The sequence below is a fragment of the Ruditapes philippinarum genome, unplaced genomic scaffold, assembly GCF_026571515.1.
Source record: "Ruditapes philippinarum isolate M1 unplaced genomic scaffold, ASM2657151v2 ctg1211_1_1_1_1, whole genome shotgun sequence".
Taxonomy (NCBI): domain Eukaryota; kingdom Metazoa; phylum Mollusca; class Bivalvia; order Venerida; family Veneridae; genus Ruditapes; species Ruditapes philippinarum.
Window position 1 is genome coordinate 105,479 of NW_026866456.1, and position 21,618 is coordinate 127,096.

General features: G+C 30.4%; 1 protein-coding gene and 1 long non-coding RNA gene across 2 annotated transcripts; both read left to right on the forward strand.

Moving 5' to 3' along the window:
- Positions 1-1,445: 1,445 nt before the first annotated feature.
- LOC132732550 (uncharacterized) lies at positions 1,446-6,856 on the forward strand. The gene is made up of 4 exons (XR_009626063.1): positions 1,446-1,568; positions 2,267-2,385; positions 4,565-4,720; positions 6,602-6,856. It is a non-coding gene; the product is annotated as an uncharacterized LOC132732550 (long non-coding RNA).
- A 5,994-nt stretch (positions 6,857-12,850) lies between these two features.
- Positions 12,851-21,612, forward strand: LOC132732554 (uncharacterized). Its single transcript, XM_060719036.1, has 5 exons — positions 12,851-13,030; positions 15,785-15,906; positions 16,272-16,390; positions 16,960-17,115; positions 19,020-21,612. Exons 1-5 carry the CDS (start codon positions 12,885-12,887, stop codon positions 19,170-19,172), a joined length of 696 nt encoding a protein of 231 aa, XP_060575019.1. The 5' UTR covers positions 12,851-12,884; the 3' UTR covers positions 19,173-21,612.
- The last annotated feature ends 6 nt before the right edge of the window (positions 21,613-21,618 follow it).

Sequence of the window (21,618 nt, forward strand, 5' to 3'; positions counted from 1 at the left end):
TCTATAAAGTCTAAGTTAAATTTTTCAATAAGAAATGATGCATATATTTTAATGATTACATTATAATATGTACAAATAATGGCAGTACATATTTTACATATTCTCCGATGTTTGAAAATTGTTTAATAAGCAAAATTGTATACATATATATAATTTCACTTAAGTGTGGTTTACAACCTCAACTACAATAACAGGATCTTTAAGCAAATCAGCTACTTGAATAATAGGAGTGCTCAATTTCTTTAAATTATTTGATTGCGTATTCTTAAAGAGGTTCATTAAATCTTCAAAAATATTAATTCAAGATGAAAGAAAAACGATTTTTTGCAATGCAATCGGGAGTTAGTCATCATAATTCATGCTGTTTTTCAAATCTTCCAGAGCTCAAAATATTTGTGGTCTTTGACTGGAATTTGTTTCCTGGTTCGAGCTGTGATAATGTCAGACGACATGAAGGCGTGTTGGATAACGCCTTATGACTCATACCGGAAGTTCAAGTGTGTAAAGAGCAGCGTCATGACTCTACCTTTCAATATTTGTGCAATGAAATGTTGCTTACAGCATCGGTAAAAATGAACATTTATGTTTATAAGATATAATTGCCACATTTGAACAACACACATAAAAAGAATATCTTGTTTACAATTACCTAGCATATTTTGATCAAATCAAGAGAAAATATTATGATTAATCATTGAAGCGTTAGAACAAAATAATGAAGAAATATAATTACAAGTTATTTCAAAAGATTTGATCAAACGCTGATGATAAAGAATACTTATTTTTGTTCACAATTTATCAATGACGTATTTAAACAAACACAGAAAAGTAAAAAAAAAACTATGTTTAAAAAAATCTTTCTTAATATACTTTTCTAACCTTAAACACGCAATTGCATATCATTTATGCACACACGTTCTCAGTTTAGTATCAAACAGAAAGTAAAGAAAACTTAATTGATGTGACCATCAGGTAAGCAAATCGTTCAAATAAACACAAATAATATAATACAAGGGTAACATTGTCGCAAAATACGCCCGTCACCAAAGCTTTTGTCAGAGATGTCGGCATTATAGATATGCATATAGGAGATATCCTTTTGGCAATACCCGGACAATGTTTGGATATTTTATCATCTTTAGTTACCTTTACCTTGCCAATGTTAACTGAAATTACATGTGTGACACTTGTAGTCATGATAGTTTTTATTTGTGTTACATTCCATCAATAAATCATAACTTAATTGTCCCCGTGCACAAACTTTGATCTCTCTTTGTGACCTTGACTTTGGTAGTAGGGACCGGGATTATGTGCGCAATACTTAGCTTCGGAATGGTGGACATGATAATGACAATTTGTGTTTTAATTTACTAAATAAAAGAATATTGTATAGATCATTATATCATTTTGAATCATATTCCCAGAAAAAAAGTTAACGCATTTCAGATGTATAGGATTGTATCACAGGGACGCAAGCGATGAATGTTACTTGATCAACGCTATTGAAAAAGAGGAAAATTGTGCCGACTTGGATTGGATTAGCTGGAAAGCATATAAAAAAACTAAAGGTAACTATAACGTATTGAAGGTTTGCCAAAGATATTCCAAATAACTATAGTCGTAGAATATTTCTGGAGAACAAGAGAATGAGTGTTACCCTTTTAAAAGATAATAATGCGAGCGATAGCGTATATAGACGTTTAGAATTAATGAACAATGTAGGAATTAGATAAGCTTAAAGAGAAGAAAGGAATAACGAAGCTGGAAACTAAGTAGATAGATAAGATTAAAGGAACTCCACTGAGGTTTATAAGCCTAAAAGCATGAAATTTAAATTTTTCACATAGATAAACATTAGCACTTTAAACATAAATATTAATAACATATAACCAAAAATATAGTAGAAATACATTGAAAATCATATGTTTGTGCTATTCTCAGTCCGATTTGAGTGAAAAGCGTTTAAACGCTTTTCAATTTTGGGTCATTTTTCACTAATATAATAATTATTTTGGAAAAACGGAGCAAGATAATGATCTGAAATTTTGCACATAAGTTATTAGTATAGATCTACATCAAATGGAGTAATAATCTCAAAAAATTATTTCCAGTCCCGTCATGTCAAAAAACCTCAGTGGAGTCCCTTTAATATAATGTTTTGTTATTTCAAAAAAGTAATTATGAAATAAATTGAAAGAGAATACAATTTTACCGAAAAGAAAACAATGAATTATATTCATGATGATCTTTGTTTTTTTCCCTAAAGACCTCGGCGAGTGCAGCCAATATTTATTGGTGAACAAGAAGTTCCCTGCTCGGCTGAACTTTGTTCCGAGTGATAACGATGGAATTGGTGGTATTAACGTGACGGGCAACTATAAATTTGTAAGTCAATCTAAGTTACAAATATAAACGATCTTGCTAACTTTACAAATATTAAGATATCAGTAAATATTTTATTATGATTACTCGCCGTAGATTTCTGAACATTTATGTTCAGTATTACGCGCTTCATCTTGTTTGCATCATTTCGCAATTCGCATGTTAACATAAAAAATAACATAAAGCTCATATGAAAAACGTTAATTTGTGTGCGTGTCAAGTAATAATCAAATCTATCAATTCATTCCCCAATGTTTTTCCATTTTATTACAAAATACTTAAGGTTGGTGGTAATTATTTTGTTTAATCTGATTTACACTTCCATCACCATTTAGTAACAAACCATTGCAAGCTACAAATGTAGTTGATTAGCACTCTAACGCCGTCGTCACATAACTTCCATAACTTTTCAGAAAGGGTGGACGATTACCAAGAAATATAAGGGTTATGCATAATGGGTCTGAATTTGAAATAGTGAATAAATTTACATATCTTGGAATAGTTTTATCTTGTGGGGGATCTTTCGAACACACATATGATGGATTGCAAGGTCAAGCATTAATAATTATTTTCAAAATAAAGCAATACTTACAAAAATTTACTTATATAGATGTCAAACATAAAATTGAATTGTTTGACAAGTTACTTTTACCGATTTTATGTTATGGTTGTGAAATATGGGGCATGAATAAAGCTGATAAAATAGAAAATATACACACACAATTTTTTTGAAAATTTTAGGGGTAAAATTACAAACCAAGACTTATTTTGTATACGGTGATTTAGGTAGAATGCCTTCAAAACAACAAAGAATAATACAAGTTTTAAAATTCTGGTTAAAGATAATTAAATGCGATAACGTGAAACTGATTAAATGAACATACAATTTAATGCTTGAAGATATTGAACGACTAATTAGACAACGTCTTTAATAACAATTCTTGAAAATCTAGGCTTAAATCATGCACGGATATATCAAGAAGTAGGAAATGAAAACATTTTTATAACAGAAGTCAAACGAAGACTAAAAGATAATTTTATACAAACCTGAATGCCTGAAGTTGAAGCGTCACCCAGGGCCGACACATATAAACTTTATCGCTACTTTCGGTTTTTCGAAATACATAGAACAAGTCAACATCAGTAAATACCGAACTGCTTTAACAAGATTTCGTTTATCGTAACACAGATTGTATATAGAAAGTGGCAGATTGCATAAACCGCATCCAATTCCAAGAACTGAACGCAATTGTATCTTATGTAACACACTAGAAGACGAATTTCATTTCTTTTAGAATGCGAATTATATAAAGGTTTAAGAATAAGATATATAAAACAATATTTTCGAAAAAGACATTAGCATTCCAAAGTTTGTTAAAATTCTTTCTAGCGACCAAAAGCAAATAAATACCAATCTTGTGATATACTAATTTAAAACCATGGAACGCCGTAGCATAGTTTATACGAGAAGAAGGAAGAGAGTCGGTAGACGATGACAACCGGTCAGTCAGGCAGACGTCCGTCCTTAATGCTGGACTATGTGACGAGTTAAATACGAGTCACTTTTCTCCACACAATAGTATAATTTTACATTTTCTCTTGCGGAAGACTCTATTTTGATTTAAATATTATTATTGTGTGCGTGCGTGCGTGCGTGCATGCGTGCGTGTGTGTGTGAAGTTGAATACTAACGTTTACTTTTTGTATTTCAAAATCTTATTGACGATGTCTATGATAGGTGTATAACTGTTTGAAAATACTACAAAAGTAAAATTAAATGTTTTAAATGAGAATAACATAAAAGTATTTATATTTTTATTGATTGATACTGTTGTTAAACCAATTGCCTCTTATAGTTTGCAAAATGATATGGTGTGGTCATGAGTATTGTATTTACTATTTTCATGATGATACTTATCATACTTGATAAAATTAATTTCATATTTCTATTGCATGCAGTGATGATTGATATTTTTTTACGATTACGATTCACGGGCATTTGCCTTTTGTTCAATAAAATTATTTAATATGTAGATCTTTTAACGAGATAAAATAGAAAATAATTTTGTATACTTAGTTTTATTTTAATTAGTTGCGCCTTACTTAAATACCAAAATATCGTTTATTAATAAATGTGCTTAATTTACTCGTATTTGTTTATATCATGTTGTCATTGTTACAGATAAGTCTACCAAACTTTTCCAAAGTTCGGGGATTTGCAATCCTAGGAAGGTGGCGAAATGGAACTATTGACTCTTGCTGTGATGATAGGGTGACATCTTTTTATATTCACCATAGTGCTGACTATGAAGAATGGGTCTGGGCGGACAATAAAAGAGTTAGTATCGTTTTATTATTACATTGGTTCAACATTTGTTTCGAAGTTTACCCTTCCTTAACCATCTAAAACTCTGGACCAGTAAATCCTTTCTTGGAAACACACATGAACCCGCATGAATACACGATACTCAGGGACGAGATGAACTTTTGTGAAGTTGTGTTTCCTGTCTCCAAGGGTTACTAAGTTTATTTAGGTCCATTTATGAAAATATATTTTAGGCTTCTTGTGTGACACTAAAATATCCAGAGCTTAGATATAACGCATGAAGCATTCTCAAGTGGATCTCTACAAAAGTTATGTTATTCTGGGCTAAAAATGGATCTACCTTTTAGGCAATTTTTATACATATTCTTTATGTGAATATATCGTAGTCACTCGTAGTTTTCTGTACTTTGTAATGTCTCCGTTAACATGAAGCTTATTAAGTAAGTGGCATTATGCCCAAGTGAGTTAACAGGCGAAAGTCTAAAAAAGTTTTATTTTTATTATTGAACCTTTCAATTTTTAAAATTTGCTAGGAACGTACGTTGCCCAATGAAATTTCTATACATTTTCTGGAATGTTCAGTTGATAAAAAGAGTAGGACATCTTTTTATTTTATCCCATCCATTTTCAAATATCAACTGTTGATCAATCATCATTAAAACACGGTCAATTGTTTTGTGAGGTATACATGTAGTCAATTTAGTTAAATGTAATATTGGAAAAATAAGCGTAATGACCCCTGAGATATGTTTTGACTCCATCTGTTCATGCTACAGTTATGACCGACGCGTGAGCGATTATAATACATCATTTTAAAAATATTAAGAGAATTCGGAAGGCTGATTAGGATTTGTAGTATTTTCAGTAATTTCCATATTAGAGGTTATAATGTAAAGTTAAAACTGTTCTTCACCAAGAATATAAGTCAGAATATTGCACGTCACTTATGCAACCCATTCGTTTTGTTGTTGATTGTTTAATTGAATACTCCCCATAAATGGTAATGGTCATCAATAAACAGAAATGACACTGTTTTAGTTAATTTGTTTTCAATTCTTATTTTTAGATATTTTCTATCTGTCTACTAATAATAAATCATATTGAAATCGCTGATTTATATTTCCTATAACGTGATTTATCAGCCATTTTAATTTTGGTGTCGCACGGATCAAGTGTAGTTAAAATACTAAATGATGAAATTTGGTTTAAATCTCCTGTGTGAATATGCATTGCTTAGAGCCTAAGTATATTTCAGTTTCATTGCAAGTTTGATCTCCATTAAAATGTTATGAATCAGGTTTCTATTAACAACATAATTATATGGGTTCGTTTGCTTAAAAATGTAATCGATTCGAATTTGAAATATTTTGCTTTTTTTCATTAGAAATCGATCAATATTTAATTATTGTAAGAGGTGCATATATAAATTGGTTGATAATGATTTAATTGGATCTAAGTAATTATGATTAAAAATACATTTCATTTAAAGTAGGTGAGATGAAAGTTTATGTTTTTATACCAATTATATATCTAAAACTACATTTACAGTGCAATATCAAACCGAGCCTGGAACATTTTGGTCGTTTGTTAGAGATTTTAAAATAGATAATAGAAAATGAGATTAGATTTATTGATTTTGACAGTTAATCACGTTAAAATATTCAGAGAAGATGCTTGAATATGATAATACCCAATAAATGAACAACATAAATGTATTATTAAACGACTAAATCCTTGTCTGATTGATTAAATAGTCCTAAACCCGATATGACTCGATGATTTACTCCATTATCAACGTAGTATGATCTTTACTAGCAGTTGATCTCAGGTGGTCGAAACCTTTATCAAAATTATAGGCAATATCTTTTCGAAATATGTTTTATATCATTTCAGTTATTTGAGGGTAATGTGATTCCGGATGCCGGAAATGAGATTGTCGTCAATGTGTTTCAGACGCCTGTAGAAGTGAGATTCTTAGCGTTGTTTCCCGCAGATAATCAAGGGCAAAAGATCATCCGTTATGATGTGATTGGTTGTGAAATATGACATCAAACATTTGATAATTCTCTGAGGCTGAGATGCCCAAAATGTTTCAGTCTTTCGCCTAATATTATGTTTGAATTTATTGTAGTCGGATAGAATTGCAGTGTTTCAAAAGAATCATAACGCACTTACTTTTCTTGCAAATCAGATTGTTGTTATCGTTAGTTTACACGCTGTTGTAAGAAAATAATAATGAGTGTAATTACATAAATTTCCATGGAAAATTGTTTTATTAAGGTTAAAATGATTTTAAATATGGTGGCATATGGTAGAATATGCAAGAAAAAAATATCTGACATATGCTTGCAGTTCGGAACGGAATATCCGTCCCTCAGGAGCCCGCCCATTGTCAGTAACTTTGCAAGGCTTGTTACCACCCAAAGGGCGGGTCCTATCGGGAAGGCTTATTCTAACTGAACCGCAACATATGACAGATACAAAATGTATTAAAATGGTAAACCGGCTAAATTTAATCACTCAAATATATCGACAGTTTTATAAAGATATATTCAAACACTAAGTTTGATAGTGTTTGAAAGTAGGCATATACTACTTTTTTTTTCATAAATTTATTCATGATATTTACAGATAAAAATCCTACTGTGAAGCAGTAGGACCCGGTTTTTAAAAGAGAAACTTAACAAATATATACATATAAGTGAAATCTAATTACATGTACAAATGATTGTCTTTACACACATGATAAGAATCCGCAATCCCACGCAAAGCGAGTCATTGCGGACACCAAACATGGATGGGATACCTAACACAAAATTATTATAAACACATGTCTCATTCAAACATTCATGAAAGAAACATTTAACAAAATATGGAAATAGTGAAACTTTGGTATTTATAATGTCTGTATTGTTTTATAATGTCTCAATATACTGTATTAAAATCCATTTTATCAAATTAAATCAATAAAACATATGTATTTTGTGGAAACAACAGAGAGAAACCGGGTTTACAATATATGTTAGTAATAAATGATAAAAGATAAAGCTTGTATTTGCTACATTTAAAGATCCTGTATGTTTTGTGATTGATATAGTCACTGTGTGTATACCACACTTGCAAAACTTATATATGTATATATATATGCAAATAAAACAATTTGCGAATACCGAAGAATAAGTAAAATGTGAACTGCAAATATTTGTGCACATTATATTTAATCAAAAAATTATATGCATTCATTACTTATTGGAAAATTGGACTTAGAATTTATAAAAAAATAAATTTCTAATTACCTCCCTTTATTTACATAAAATGTTAAATTCGGTAATATCTTTATAAATAATCCTTATTGGATCTTACAATATTGATAATTCTTAATTTAAACATCATATTTATGAAATAAAGCCATGAAAAAATGTGTTAAAGGATCTTTAATTGGTCTTTAGTAAGCATTGACCAATTTATTTTTGTAAATGCTAATAAACGCTTACCTCGTACATAAATTCATGTATTTATTTCATTTACATGATTTATTGAATTGAAACATCAAACTCCAATGAGCATTTTTGGCATTGTAAAAGTCCTCATTATTTTTTTTATTGTCATGGTCATAAAGTAAGCAGTTTTAGTGGATTAAGTTGCCACTAAAATGTATTAAGAGCATCATACATTAGTGTGTAAAGAGATAACAACTTTCAGATATGTAAATATAGGGATAAACCAGAGGTTGCATTCTTTGAGCATAAAGCAAATAGTTATTAGTAAGAACAAAACTGAATTAAACAAATTATTTCAATTTCAAATCAGTTCATATAATTTGCCCGATTTTAAATATATATTTGCCCGATATACACATGACTGGTGCCTTTACCTAGCTTTATGACAAAGACATCATTTGATGTTAATATCAGACTACAAACAACACGCGATCAATTCTAATATAAGCAACTGCTGTATATGGAAAAAACCTAATGAAAGAATATATAATAATATTTAATGTTTTCTAAAAAATATTTGATGTGAATGATTTTGTGATATCTGTCTTCTTCAATTTATATAATTTCGTTGGAAAGTGTTTAAGGACGCCTCTAGGTAAAGTACAGAAATATTCAGATAATGTGTCATGTGTTTGTGTGCATTAATTAAAAAAAGTGATTTATATAATTATGTTAGTTCGATATGACTAAAATATTTGGGTTTGTCAAAACGACCCCGGTAAAAGCGGTAGTTGAATGATTGTAAGAAAAAACGCTAACCTAGTTCTCGCTGAGAATTTTACCAGTGTCACGTCGTCCTTATAAGGCGAGGTTACTTCTTACACATGATCTTTTCGTTCCAAACACTTAATTATCAAATTCGACTTAATACAAATAAGTGTCAAATATTGCCTGTCTGTTCAAATGAGAAAGTTGTTTGTTTTTTTTTTAATTGTAGCGATTACATTGGTCGGCAATTGATGTTGAACGCTTATATATGAATATATTTATTATGCATGCTAAATCATAACATTCATTAGATAACTTTCATACTGATAAAAAAACAACAACAATTGATTGTTAATCTATTTTTCATGACTTGCTTTGTAAGAACTGCTGTGTATGGGCAATTTGTTGTTTTTGTTGTTGATGATGATTTGGTTTTTGTTTTTTTGTTTTAACTTTTTTTTCTGTCTATATCTTGTATGATGTTCTTAGAGAAATAAAAAAAAATATAATTTACTTTTGTAGATGGTTATGCATAAACGTGGTGCACTAAACATCTTTTATTTCTACAAGAAATATGTACTTAAAAAAAAACATCATTTTGTAAAATTCATTATAAGAATTACTATCGTATCTTATACCATACTATTTCTACAAGAAGATTATGATTTGCTGTTTTTAATTGGAATAAAGAAATATAATCAGATAGCTCTGCAACTTTGAAATATTCTTCATAATTATGATCGTCTTTAAAGCTTTTATAACCCTATATTTGTAGCAAGTAAGACACTAAGACCCCTTGACTTCTCGACCCGTTGACATCTAGACCCATTGACTATTATACCCCTTGTAGGATACTTTTCGATATGAATCAAACACACATGCAAACATTTGGATTTTTACATACTTTTAAATGTTTTTTTTGTGCTCCACATAAGTCACTTAGTTATATGTGCCTGTATTTTAAGAAAGATTCTACATGTGGAAGTTAATTCCTTAATCGGAAGTATTCTCCCGATATATGTGCGTAGTATTACTACTGCAGTACCGTTTAAACGTAACAATTATTTTTTAAACATATAACTTCGCGCGTTACAAATAATCTTTGATGTTATAGAAAGCCTTTGCTAATCATTTCTACACATCTTTTATTAATATCATGTCTTGTGAAGACATAGATAAAAACGCGTATTTTCTACATTATTTCAGTTTTATTTAAGCGTATTTCTCAGAAATAATTTTAAAAAATTATGATATTCTTCTTTTTGCGCGTATATTTCTTATAATTATATCAATTTATTAAATGATAATTTATTAAATGATAATGTCCGTTTTGTGTATTGCGTAAAGGGAAGCTGTTCATCCTTGTGAGAAGGTGCAACACAGAACCTGCAACACAGTTGAGAAATGTTTCTTTTTTCCATTTACAAACTATTATCATTAATACGAAATTCATATTAATAATTCAATTGTTTCGTGTGACACAACAATTTTATATTGGAAATAAACGTTTATACTAAAACAATATTGAATTGTGTGTAATAATTTACGGCAATGTAATTATTGACAGCGTAATAGTCTACGGTAGCTGACCCCAATTGTATTACAAAATAAAAAATATCAGAATGTTAAGGAAAATAATTTAGTTGAAGATATTTTTATTGACTTGATCTATCAGATATTCACAAAATACATTTATGACGCAATGAATTAAACTCATTTTTGCAACGGTGAAAGTTAGAATAAGCGTGCTCCACACTCTATTTAATAAAGTAATTATTAACGGATTATTTTTTGATACACATTCATACATATTGACGACAAAAAAAATGAAAATGACTTTAATAAATAAGAGTACCATATATAAACACATATATAATGTGATGGTTTAACGTCATAATCTATGATACGTGATACGATTAACACATGCGCGTGCCGTAAATAATCATACTTGTGGTTGCCTTTTTCTAATCAACGTTAGTTTGTTTTTTTATCTAATTTATAGCGCAAAACGTTTGCAATATCTATCACTCATTTTTATCCATACTTTTAACTATTTAAAGCAATTTAATCAAATATGTATGCAAATGTTTGACAAGTCATCCAATTAGACAAACTCATTAATCTGATTGAAGTGATATGCTGATTCTTCTAAATTGTTGATATCTGCGATATCTGCGTAGTGGTTCGTGCAATTTAAAAACAAGCAGCATTTTTTCTAGTAATTTCCGACTACAACAGGTTGAAATTAGTGCATTGGTACTAAGAGTTATTTGTGTTCTGTTCGATACTTTGACGATGATAAACATACGTTCTAGGTCTAAACAAAATAATTGTTGTATTTCCAAAACATTAATCTGATAATATATTTCATTGTCCTTTATCGCTAAGTGGCAAATTTAGCCATGATATATAACATAGGTTAAGCATTCGATCTCAAGAACCGTTATGTTTAACATTTACTGAATAGTGTAAATGTAGGACAATACCTTTGCGATTACCCTTCATAAAACAATTTTAGAATTAGTCAAAGTGGTGTCACAATAATGTTACTAAGTAGAATATTTTGTAAAAGGGTTCTGCGACATGATTCGATTGATTGATAAAGTATCCTTGTTATATTGATATAAGAGAAAAATGTATAAAAAGATACTACATTTTGTATTGTAAGACATATTATGCTTAAATTCACTGTTAAAATCAAACAAATATGTATATTTAAATTTACCTTGTGATATCTATAGAAATACTGTATAGTAAAACACTTAATTATGAAAATCATCCTCTCATTGATATAAAGGACATTTAGATCGATCTTGTATTATGTTAGTATGTGTGTAATGTAAAGTATGAGAGTATGATTGTACAGTCAAAAAAAAGTAGTTTGTCTGTAACTTATGAACCATTTGGGATCAAGGGTCGCTTTATGCGCGTATATGCAGTTTTTAATGGTGTGATTGAAGTTAAGCTCTTTACTCAGCATAGTTTTGACCTGATGTTGCTTTAAGTGTAACATCGGAGTAGCTAAATATCCTTATAGAGCATTTACTTATTGTGTTGGTTCGAAAATCACAACAAAACAAACTAATGAAAAGCGCCTATTAGTATAAGGCCGATGTTATAATGATAGATTCTTAAGAGTTATTAAACAAGACGCACAAAATACGACATATTTACACTACTGTAAAAACATTTCATTGATTTGCATTTGTGGGCTGCAGTAATAAGGTACATGCACAAATTGTAAGTTGCTAAAAGCTAATTTCATTGTTGTCTAAACATTCCCGTATACATATATTGTATCTTTTAAAACACACGATTACGCCGTGTCACAAAAATATGCTTCTTGTTTACTGCAGCCTGATACTTTGTTGCTATGACGCTTCAAATCAATTTTTGACTTACTGTTTGCTGAAATGATAACCTCAATCACTAGACATCGATCAGCAGAAAGCAGAAATGACGGTAAGGGTAAAGATGGTTTTATTATTAAAATAATTGATCAGAGACGAGTATGGTTTGATTTGAAATTTTAACTTAAAATTTTAAACTTTAAATTATTATTAAGAACATAACTTTAAATGCAAGGTAAACTATCAGTATGTTTTATTTACATTAATTACATTTTTTGCTCTTATATTTTAGAAGAATTAGCCGCGTAAGAGTAGTAGTGCTCTTGATTTTTATCATTTGATTACATAATTATTGTCTTTGATAAACGCATTTATAATTCATGACATGCGAAAAAATAAAGAATTTAAATTTCAAAAATCTATCTTAATTTTGTTTATTGTTTCTTTTAAATGTATATTAAGATGAAAGAATAACTAATGTTTCTGCTTGTCGTTATGTCAAATTTCTCGCAATGCATTCGGGAGTTTACTATCATAATTCATGCTGTTTAGAAGTGACATTTACTTTAAATCTTCAAGAGCTTGAACTATCTGTGGTCTTTGACTGGAATATGTTTGATGGTTCTGGCTGTGATAGAGTCAGATGACATGAAGGCATGTTGGATAACACCTTCTGAGGCATACCGGAAGTACAGGTGTGTTAAGAGCAACATCACGATTCTACCATTCAATGTGTGTGCAATAACATGTTGCTTACAGCACAGGTAAGAATGATAATTCATATTTATATCCAGATGTTATTGGCGCATTTGAACACAACGTACGAAGAAGATATATAGCATATCTTATTTGTATTTGTGTAAGATGCAATTTTATCATGTAAGCTTTGAAAACAGTATTCTTCACGAGATGAACTAAAATTACATCTAACACAGCAAACAAACAATTTTTCTTTTTATTTAATGTTTAAAAACAAGTTTAATGTTTTCTAAATATTATCTTAATATTAAAATCTGTTTTCCCCACTGGTAGCCGAATTTCTCATAAAGTACAAGAATTCCTGAGATGAAAACAGTTCAACAATCAACGTAAAATGGCGATGATACCATTTTTTTATTAAAAGAATATGAATGGTCGCTTGTTTTTTTTTTAATAGAAACAAACAATTCGAGTAGAAGAAAACGTTACACCTTCCGATCTTATTCCGTTTTATATTTGTATTTGTATAAGTTATGTTTTTCACGGGAGGAAAAAAAATGTGTTTGATTCAGAGGGATATCATTTGGATTTGTTAGTCACACATCTTTTTTATAAGAAAGAAAACTTATTTGAGGATTGTTACAGACAATAAATAACTGTTTAAAGATGTGTAAAAAATTTTTAAAAAGGCTAGGAAATTGGGAAAAAGTGAAACTGTTGAAAACTGCCTTACGAACGCTGGGGTTTTTACTTATTCCTCGGCCTGAGGTTTTCATTTTGCATTAAGCAGTTATTGCTCGTAGGGTACTTAGATGTTATCAAAGACAGTTGTGCAGGTGAAAGGATTAGATCTTGTATTAAACAGACTGTAAAAATAAAAAATAAAATTTGGAAACGATTGGTAATTTGAATAAATTTAAGTTAGTTTTCTTCTTTTTATTAATTTTGAAATTTAAGTTATTTTTATCAATTTCAGTTTTGCTTTTCGGCAATTTCAGAATTGTCAGCAAAAATAAAATTAATGTACCACATCGGGAAATCTTAAAGAGTAGTCTCGTCATTCAAAAGTGTGAAATTATATTTTGATCATTTTCATTGTGAAATTATCAAACATGACTTTCTCGGATAAATCAGTAATCCAATGAAAAGCATAAAAAAGTGTTACATTTTTAAAATGACGATTTGTGGCGTGGGCCGCAAACACACATCTCAGGGCTGTATAAATGTTTTAATATTTAATGTATGTACACTTTTTAGAAACAATCTTTCTTAAATTTCTTCAAATGGATGGATATATACTTATACAAAATTATTTTAGGCTCTGGCATTAGTTCTTTGTTTTACAGCCATTGTCCACGACTTTGTTGGATTGCCCTCATATAAGAAAGAATTGATTGTTCACAGAAATCAAGCCTTTTTTATTAAACCGAGTAAATATGCAATAATAAAGAAATAATATATCCCAAACTGTGATTTTATAGCGCAATTACATCACTGTTTGGAGTTCAGATGCGAGGAATTATATCACGAGGGCGTAGGGCTCCCGAGTGATATAATTCCTCTCATCCGAACTCCAAACAGTGATGTTATCCTGCGATAAAATCACCGATTTGGATATATTATTTCGATTCTAACACAACATAAACAAATAAATGCTGCCGTACCTGCTGTTAAGCAAAATTGCGCCTGATTTGTTTCCGTTCTTGTTGTCAGCGCGTCGGATTTCATAGTGGTTACGTCACATGTACAATGATTACGTCACACGTCTAAATATAGAACGTCAAACAGTGACTCTATTGCATAATAATACACACTTTCGGTTCTTCTATGTTCAATAGGAAAAAATGCGGGTCGTGTTACATACATTTACAGGTTATGTAATACCATTTAAGTCAACACTAACTGGGATACGACGCTTTGATCTGAAATTATCTCCAACCGCTACCCCCCCCCCCCCCGAACATGTCCCTGTTACAACCGCCAAAATATAAATAAAAGTCATTTTCCTCATTCAGTATGCATTGCAACAATAATATGACATTATCAGGCGATTTCCATAATACCTGTACATGTATATAGTATTACTTATACAAGGATAGCATCTTTAACACCCTTTCAGTGAGTGATTTTATTCTACGCAAGTTAACAATCAAGTCAACCAAATCTGTATATTTTTAAAAACTTAATATTATAGATAATACCTTGCCCGGAATACTCTTCTTTTATCGTTATCAGATAGATTGTCATTTTGGGATTTATTCCGAAACAATTTGAGTATTTCGGGTAAAGTTTATGTGAAGTGACAAAGAAAATATCAGTTTTATATTTTTTGTGTAAATAAAATAAAAATAATATTTAAAAAATGTGTAGATTACTTCATTTGTTCACTTCACAATACTTTACTGTTAAAATATATTTTCAAAATCGAAATGTATGCTGCTTTAAACACAAAATTAAATAATAATTATGCTCATAAGTTTTCAATTTAGTATCTGATCAAAAACAAAAAATAAAGAAAAATAAATCGACAATTACAAGGTGTCAGCTAGTGGTATTAATAAACACAAGTAAAATAAAGTATTTATGGTCATAAGCTTTTGGCGAAATTCCGATCAAGCAAATCAGGAAACATTTAAGAATTCACAAAGTGTTGATGCATTCGGTAAGATACAAAGCGAGAGACTGTTTATGTATCATTTAAAAGATTTTTGTAATATCTCTTACAAATGTGACGTTTACTAGATAAAAGAATAGTGTGTAGAATATTGTATCCAATTGTTTGACATTACTAAAACATGTTTATGTATGACTTTATTTAGATGTATCGGATTGTACCACAAGGACACCAGTGATGAATGTTACTTGATCAACGCTATTGAAAAAGAGGAAAATTGTGCCGACTTGGATTGGACTAGCTGGAAAGCATATAAGAAAACAAAAGGTAACTATAACATATTAAGAGTTTGCCAAATATATTCTAAATGATTTCAAGAGAACAAGAAAATGATTGTTATCCCTAAAGTTTAGTTTAATCATATTTAATTGCATCAAATACATGATAAATATTATACAAACGTTTAAAAGTAATCAAGCGAATTAGCCAAGACAGACGCTCTGAAGAAACAATATATGAAATAGATAACTTAAGACAGGAAGAGATTTACGAAGCTGAAAACTAAGAACATGAGGGAAAATATAATATTTGTAAGCTGAAAAATAATTGTAAAATTTAATAAAATCAATTAAGTTTTTATCAAACAGAAAAAGAATATTATTAATGATGATTTTTATTTTCTTCCGCTTAAGACCTCGGCGGTTGCAGCCAATATTTATTGGTTCACAAGAGGGTCCAGGCTGGGCTGAACTTTGTTCCGAGTGAAAACGAAGATATTGGTGGTATTAACGTGACGCACCATTATGAATATGTAAGTCAATCTAAGTTACAAATATAAACGATATTGCTTGTTTTACAAATATTTAGATATCAGTTAATATTTTATTTTGATTACTTGATTCATTTCGTTTGTATCATTTCACAATTCGCATGTTAACATTAAATATAAAATGAAGCTTATATGAAAAACGTTAATTTTGTGTGTGTGTGTGTGTGTGTGTGTGTGCGTGCGTGCGTGCGTGCGTGCGTGTGTGTGTGTGTGTGTCAAGTAATATTTAAATCAATTAATTCATTCCTTAATGAATTTTTCATTTTACTTAAAATTGGAAATTGTACTTAAGGTTGGTGGTTTTAACTTATTTACTCTTCCAGCACATAAAGTAAAAAACCCTTGCTACAAATGTATTTTGATCAGCACTCTAACGCTGTCGTCACATAAATTCATAGCTCTGTAGATCTTTTAACGAGATAAAATCGAAAATAATGTGATATACTTTATTTATATACTAATTAGTTGCGTCTTACTAAAATACCAAAATATCGTTTATTAATGTGCTTAATTTACTCGTATTTGTTTATATAATGTAAACATTATTACAGATAACTCTACCAAACTTTTCCAAAGTTCGAGGATTTGCAATCCAGGGAAGGTGGCGAAATGGAACTTTTGACTCTTGCTGTGATGAAAGGGTGACATCTTTTTATATTCGCCATAGTACTGACCTCCAAGAATGGATCAGGGCTGACAATAACACAGTTAGTATCGTTTGTTAAGAATGTTTCAACATTTGTTCCGAAGATTACCCTTCTTTAACCAGATTCGAATGGTTTCAATCATTTCGTTTTTCATAAAAGTTATCATTTTTACGTGTATAAACATCTATCGGGGAATAGAACCACTTTTCTTCAATAAAAAGAGACAAAAAAAACCTAAGAACAAGTGTAAATAATGTTCCGATATAAGGGCCTATAAATCCTTTCTTGGAAACGCACATGCACACGCATGAATACAAGATACACAAGGATGAGGTGATCTCTTGTCAAGTTATATTACCCGTTTACAAGGGTAACTAAGTTTTTTAGGTCCATTTATGAAAATATATTTTAGGCTTCTTGTGTGAAACTAATATACCCTGAGCTGAGATATTTCGCATAAAGCATTCTAAAGTGGATCTCCTCAAAAGTTATGTTAATTTAGGCCAGAAATGGATCTCCACTTAAGTCGATTGATTTGTTTACATATACTTTAAGTAAATACTTATAATCACAATTGTCTTCAATAGCTTTTTAATAAAACATTTCAATCGCTATTTCCAATAGTTTTCTGTACTTATTATTGCCTTCGAATCGCGTAAGTGGCATTATTCCAATTTTGAGTGTACAGGCGAAAGTCTAAATAAGCTAATTTCTATTATTGAACATTTCAAGTTTTCAAATTTGCTTGGCATAAAGGATAAATAACGTACGTTGCCCAAAGAAATTTCTATAAATTTCCAAGAATGTTAAGTTTATTAAAAGAGTAGGGCAGATTCTTTTTTATCACAACCATTTTCAAATTTCAACTGTTGATCAATCATTATTACAACGGTCAATTGTTTTGTGAGGTATACATGTTGTCAATTTAGTTAAATGTAATATTGGCAATATAAGCGTAATGACACTTAAATATTTGTTTTGATTCCATCTATAAACCAGTTGAGTTAATACTACTGTTATTCCCTTATTTCCTTAACCACCACGTGTGCCATTTTAAACATCATTTTTAACAAATTAAGGGAAATATGAAGGCTGATAATTATGGAAATGTAGTAGTTTGATTAATTTCCGGACCAGGAGTTACAATATAAAGTTATAACCAAAGATATTAGACAGCGTATGGTATGTCAATTTATGCAACCCATTTGTTTTATTGCTGTTTGTTAAATTGAATATTCCCCATAAATTGTAATGATCACCTAAAAACAGAAATGATTCAGTGTTTTTCTCTCTGTTGTGTTTTGCATATATTTCATCAATGAAAGATAAACGTAAATGTGAAGGGCGACGTACACAGGACACAGCCGCCCCTCACACATTCCAGCCACGCTAGCAAAGTACTCTGAGGGCACCGAACTTTACATGAGAGAGGTCAAAAAGGCTGGGAGAGAAGAAATTCCTATTTTTAAATATTTTCTTTCCCTCTACTGTTAATCAATCATACTGAAATCGATGCTTATATAATACCTAAGATGTGATGAATTGGCCATTTCAATTTTTGTGTTGTACGGATCAATTCTTTGGTTCACTAAGTTAACATACTGATATAATACATATACAGTGCAATGGTGCAACATTTTGGTCGATTTTTAGAGATTCCGTTCTCTCTATATTAAAGAGGTTAGAAACTTAGTTAAAACTTATTTTCATATTTAATCACCTTACAAAATTCAGAAAACAAAATGCTCTTATATGATAACACCTGATCAATGAACATCATTAATTTATTATTTATCGACTAAATCCTTGTCTGATTAATAAAATAGTGCAAAACCCAGTATGACTCAATGATTTACTCCATAATCAACATATTATGACCTTTACTAGCTGTTGATCTCAGGTGGCCGAAACATTTATTTAACTTTTATTAAGCAATACTTTTTCGAAATATTTTTTTTTTTCAGCTATTTGAAGGTAATGTGATTCCGGATGCTGGAAATGAGATAGTCATCAATGTGTTTCAGACGCCTTTAGAAGTGCAAGCCTTAGCTTTTTTCCCAGAAGGTTATCATGGACAAAAGATCATCCGTTATAATGTGATTGGCTGTGAAATATGACGTCACAAATCTGATACTTCTCTGAGGCTTCGATGCCCGAGATGTTTTACTCTATCGCCTTTATACAAATCTAGTTTTTGAAATTATTTTTCAAATCAATCATAACAAATTTACTTTTCTTGCATATCAGACTGGTGTTTTCGTTAGTTTACCCATGCCGGAAATTTCATCTAGCTTGGGGTACCAGATGAGTCGCATGCTACAAAATGGAATGCTTAGGATGACGTTATTTCGCCGTTTTGAATGAACTTTTAATTTCATATGCTGTTAGATAATAGTAACGAGTGTAATGTCATAAAATGCCATGAAAACTTGTTTTATTAAAGTAAAAATAATGGTGGAAACAAGTAGAATATGCAAGAAAAATATCTGATCGTTATATCCGTCCCTTGGGAACCCGCCCAAGGGCAGTAACTCAACAAGGCTCGCTTTTCATCCAATGGGCGGGTTCCTTCGAGAAAAACTTACCTATATGAACCGCAACATATGACAGATATTATAATGGTAAACCGGCTAAATTTAATCGGTCTCATTAATCGACAGTTTTATAAAAAAAACTAAATTGGTGAGTGTTATAATTAGGCATATACTACATTTAATTTATTTTTGTAAATGCTAATAAACGCTTATCTCGTACATAATTTCATAATTGAACTGAAACATCAAACTCTAATGAGCACTTTTGGCATTGTAAAAGTCCTCATTATTTTTTATTGTCTTGGTCATAAAGTAAGCATGTGTGGTTCTTAAACAAAATAGGCCACTCAAAATCCAGTGTTTGTAAATGCGGTTTAAGTGGTTTAAGTGGCCACTAAAATGTATTAAGAACATCATACATTCGGTGTATAGAGATAATTTAAATATAGTGTTGCATTTTTTGAGCATACAGCAAATGGTTATTAATGAGAACAAAACTGAATTAAGCAAATTATTTCAATTTCAAATCAGTTCTTATAATTTGCCCGATTTTTAATACATTTGCCCGATATACACATGACAGATGACTATAGCTAGCTTTATGACATAGACATTATTTGATGCTAATTTCAGACTACAAACAACACGAGATCAAATCTAATTTAAGTAACATCTGTAAACATCTAATGAAAGAATATGTTACTGTTTATTATGTGAAATGTTAACAATTAAGAACTGAAAAAGGAAGTTACCGGTACAGAGCGACCGAGGGTTCTTTATTGTTAAAATGTCTACTAAATAAAAACTCACTAAAATTTTTAACCTCTGCTTGAACGCCTCCAGTCTAAAGAAAGTTGTTACCAATAATTCTATAAAGTGAAGGAAGCACGTTACATTTCATCTTGTCAATTACGTCAATTAATATATAATAGCAAAGATATGCTCAGTGGCAGAGTACACACCATTTAAAATTTCTTCAATGCTTTCTTAAAAAAAATTGACGTGAATAATTTTGTGATATCCGTCTTCTTTTGTATAATTCCGTTGCTGAGGGTTTAATGACACCTCTAGATAAAGTACAGAAATATATCTTAAACAATGTGTCATGTGTCTTTATGCATTAATTGAAAAATGTTTGAATGACAATCATCATCCATTTATGATTTATATAATTATGTAAGTTCAGTATGATCAAAATATATTGGTTTGTCTATTATTTAAGCAAAACGACCCCGCTATAAAAAGCGGTAGTTGGTTGATTGTAAGAAGAAATGCTGACCTAGTTCCCGCTCCGAATTTTACCAGTGTCGCGTCATCCTAATAAGGCGGGGTGTTACTTCATTCAGTTTACATATGCGCGTTATGTTCCATACTCATAATTGTCAATTTGCATGTCTATTCGATTGTTAATGGTATTCTAGAAAATTGTAGCGATTAAATTGGTCGGCAAAAGATGTTGAACGCTTATATATGAATATATTTATTATGCTGCCTATCATGACATTTATTAGATAACTTTCATACTGATAAAAAACAACAACAATGGATGGTAAATCTATTATTCATGTATATGATTATTCTCAGTTTGGGACTTGCTATGTATGTACTGCTGTGTGTGGGCATTTTGATGCTGTTTTTGTTGTTGTTGTTGTTGTTGTTGTTATTGATTTGATTTTTGTTAGTTTTGTTTGTTTACTTTTATGGGCTTTTTGTTTTGTTTTGTTTTTTTCTAATTATACATCTCATGTTTGTATCATGTATAATGTTCTGAGAGAAAAAAAAGAATTTGAATTTACTTCTGCAAATGCTAATGCACAAAAGTGGTTCTTTAACCCTCTATTATTTCTACAAGAAACATATACAATGTACTTAAAAAAGAAACATCATTTTGTTTACAGATTTGTTTAAATGAAAATAAAAGTTTCTGTTAGATTGTACGACTGTCTTATCTGATCATGTCTGCTTAATTTGCCTGTTATTGGTTTTTTTTGTGTGGGTTTTTTCTTTGTTTTTGTTTGTTCATTTTGTG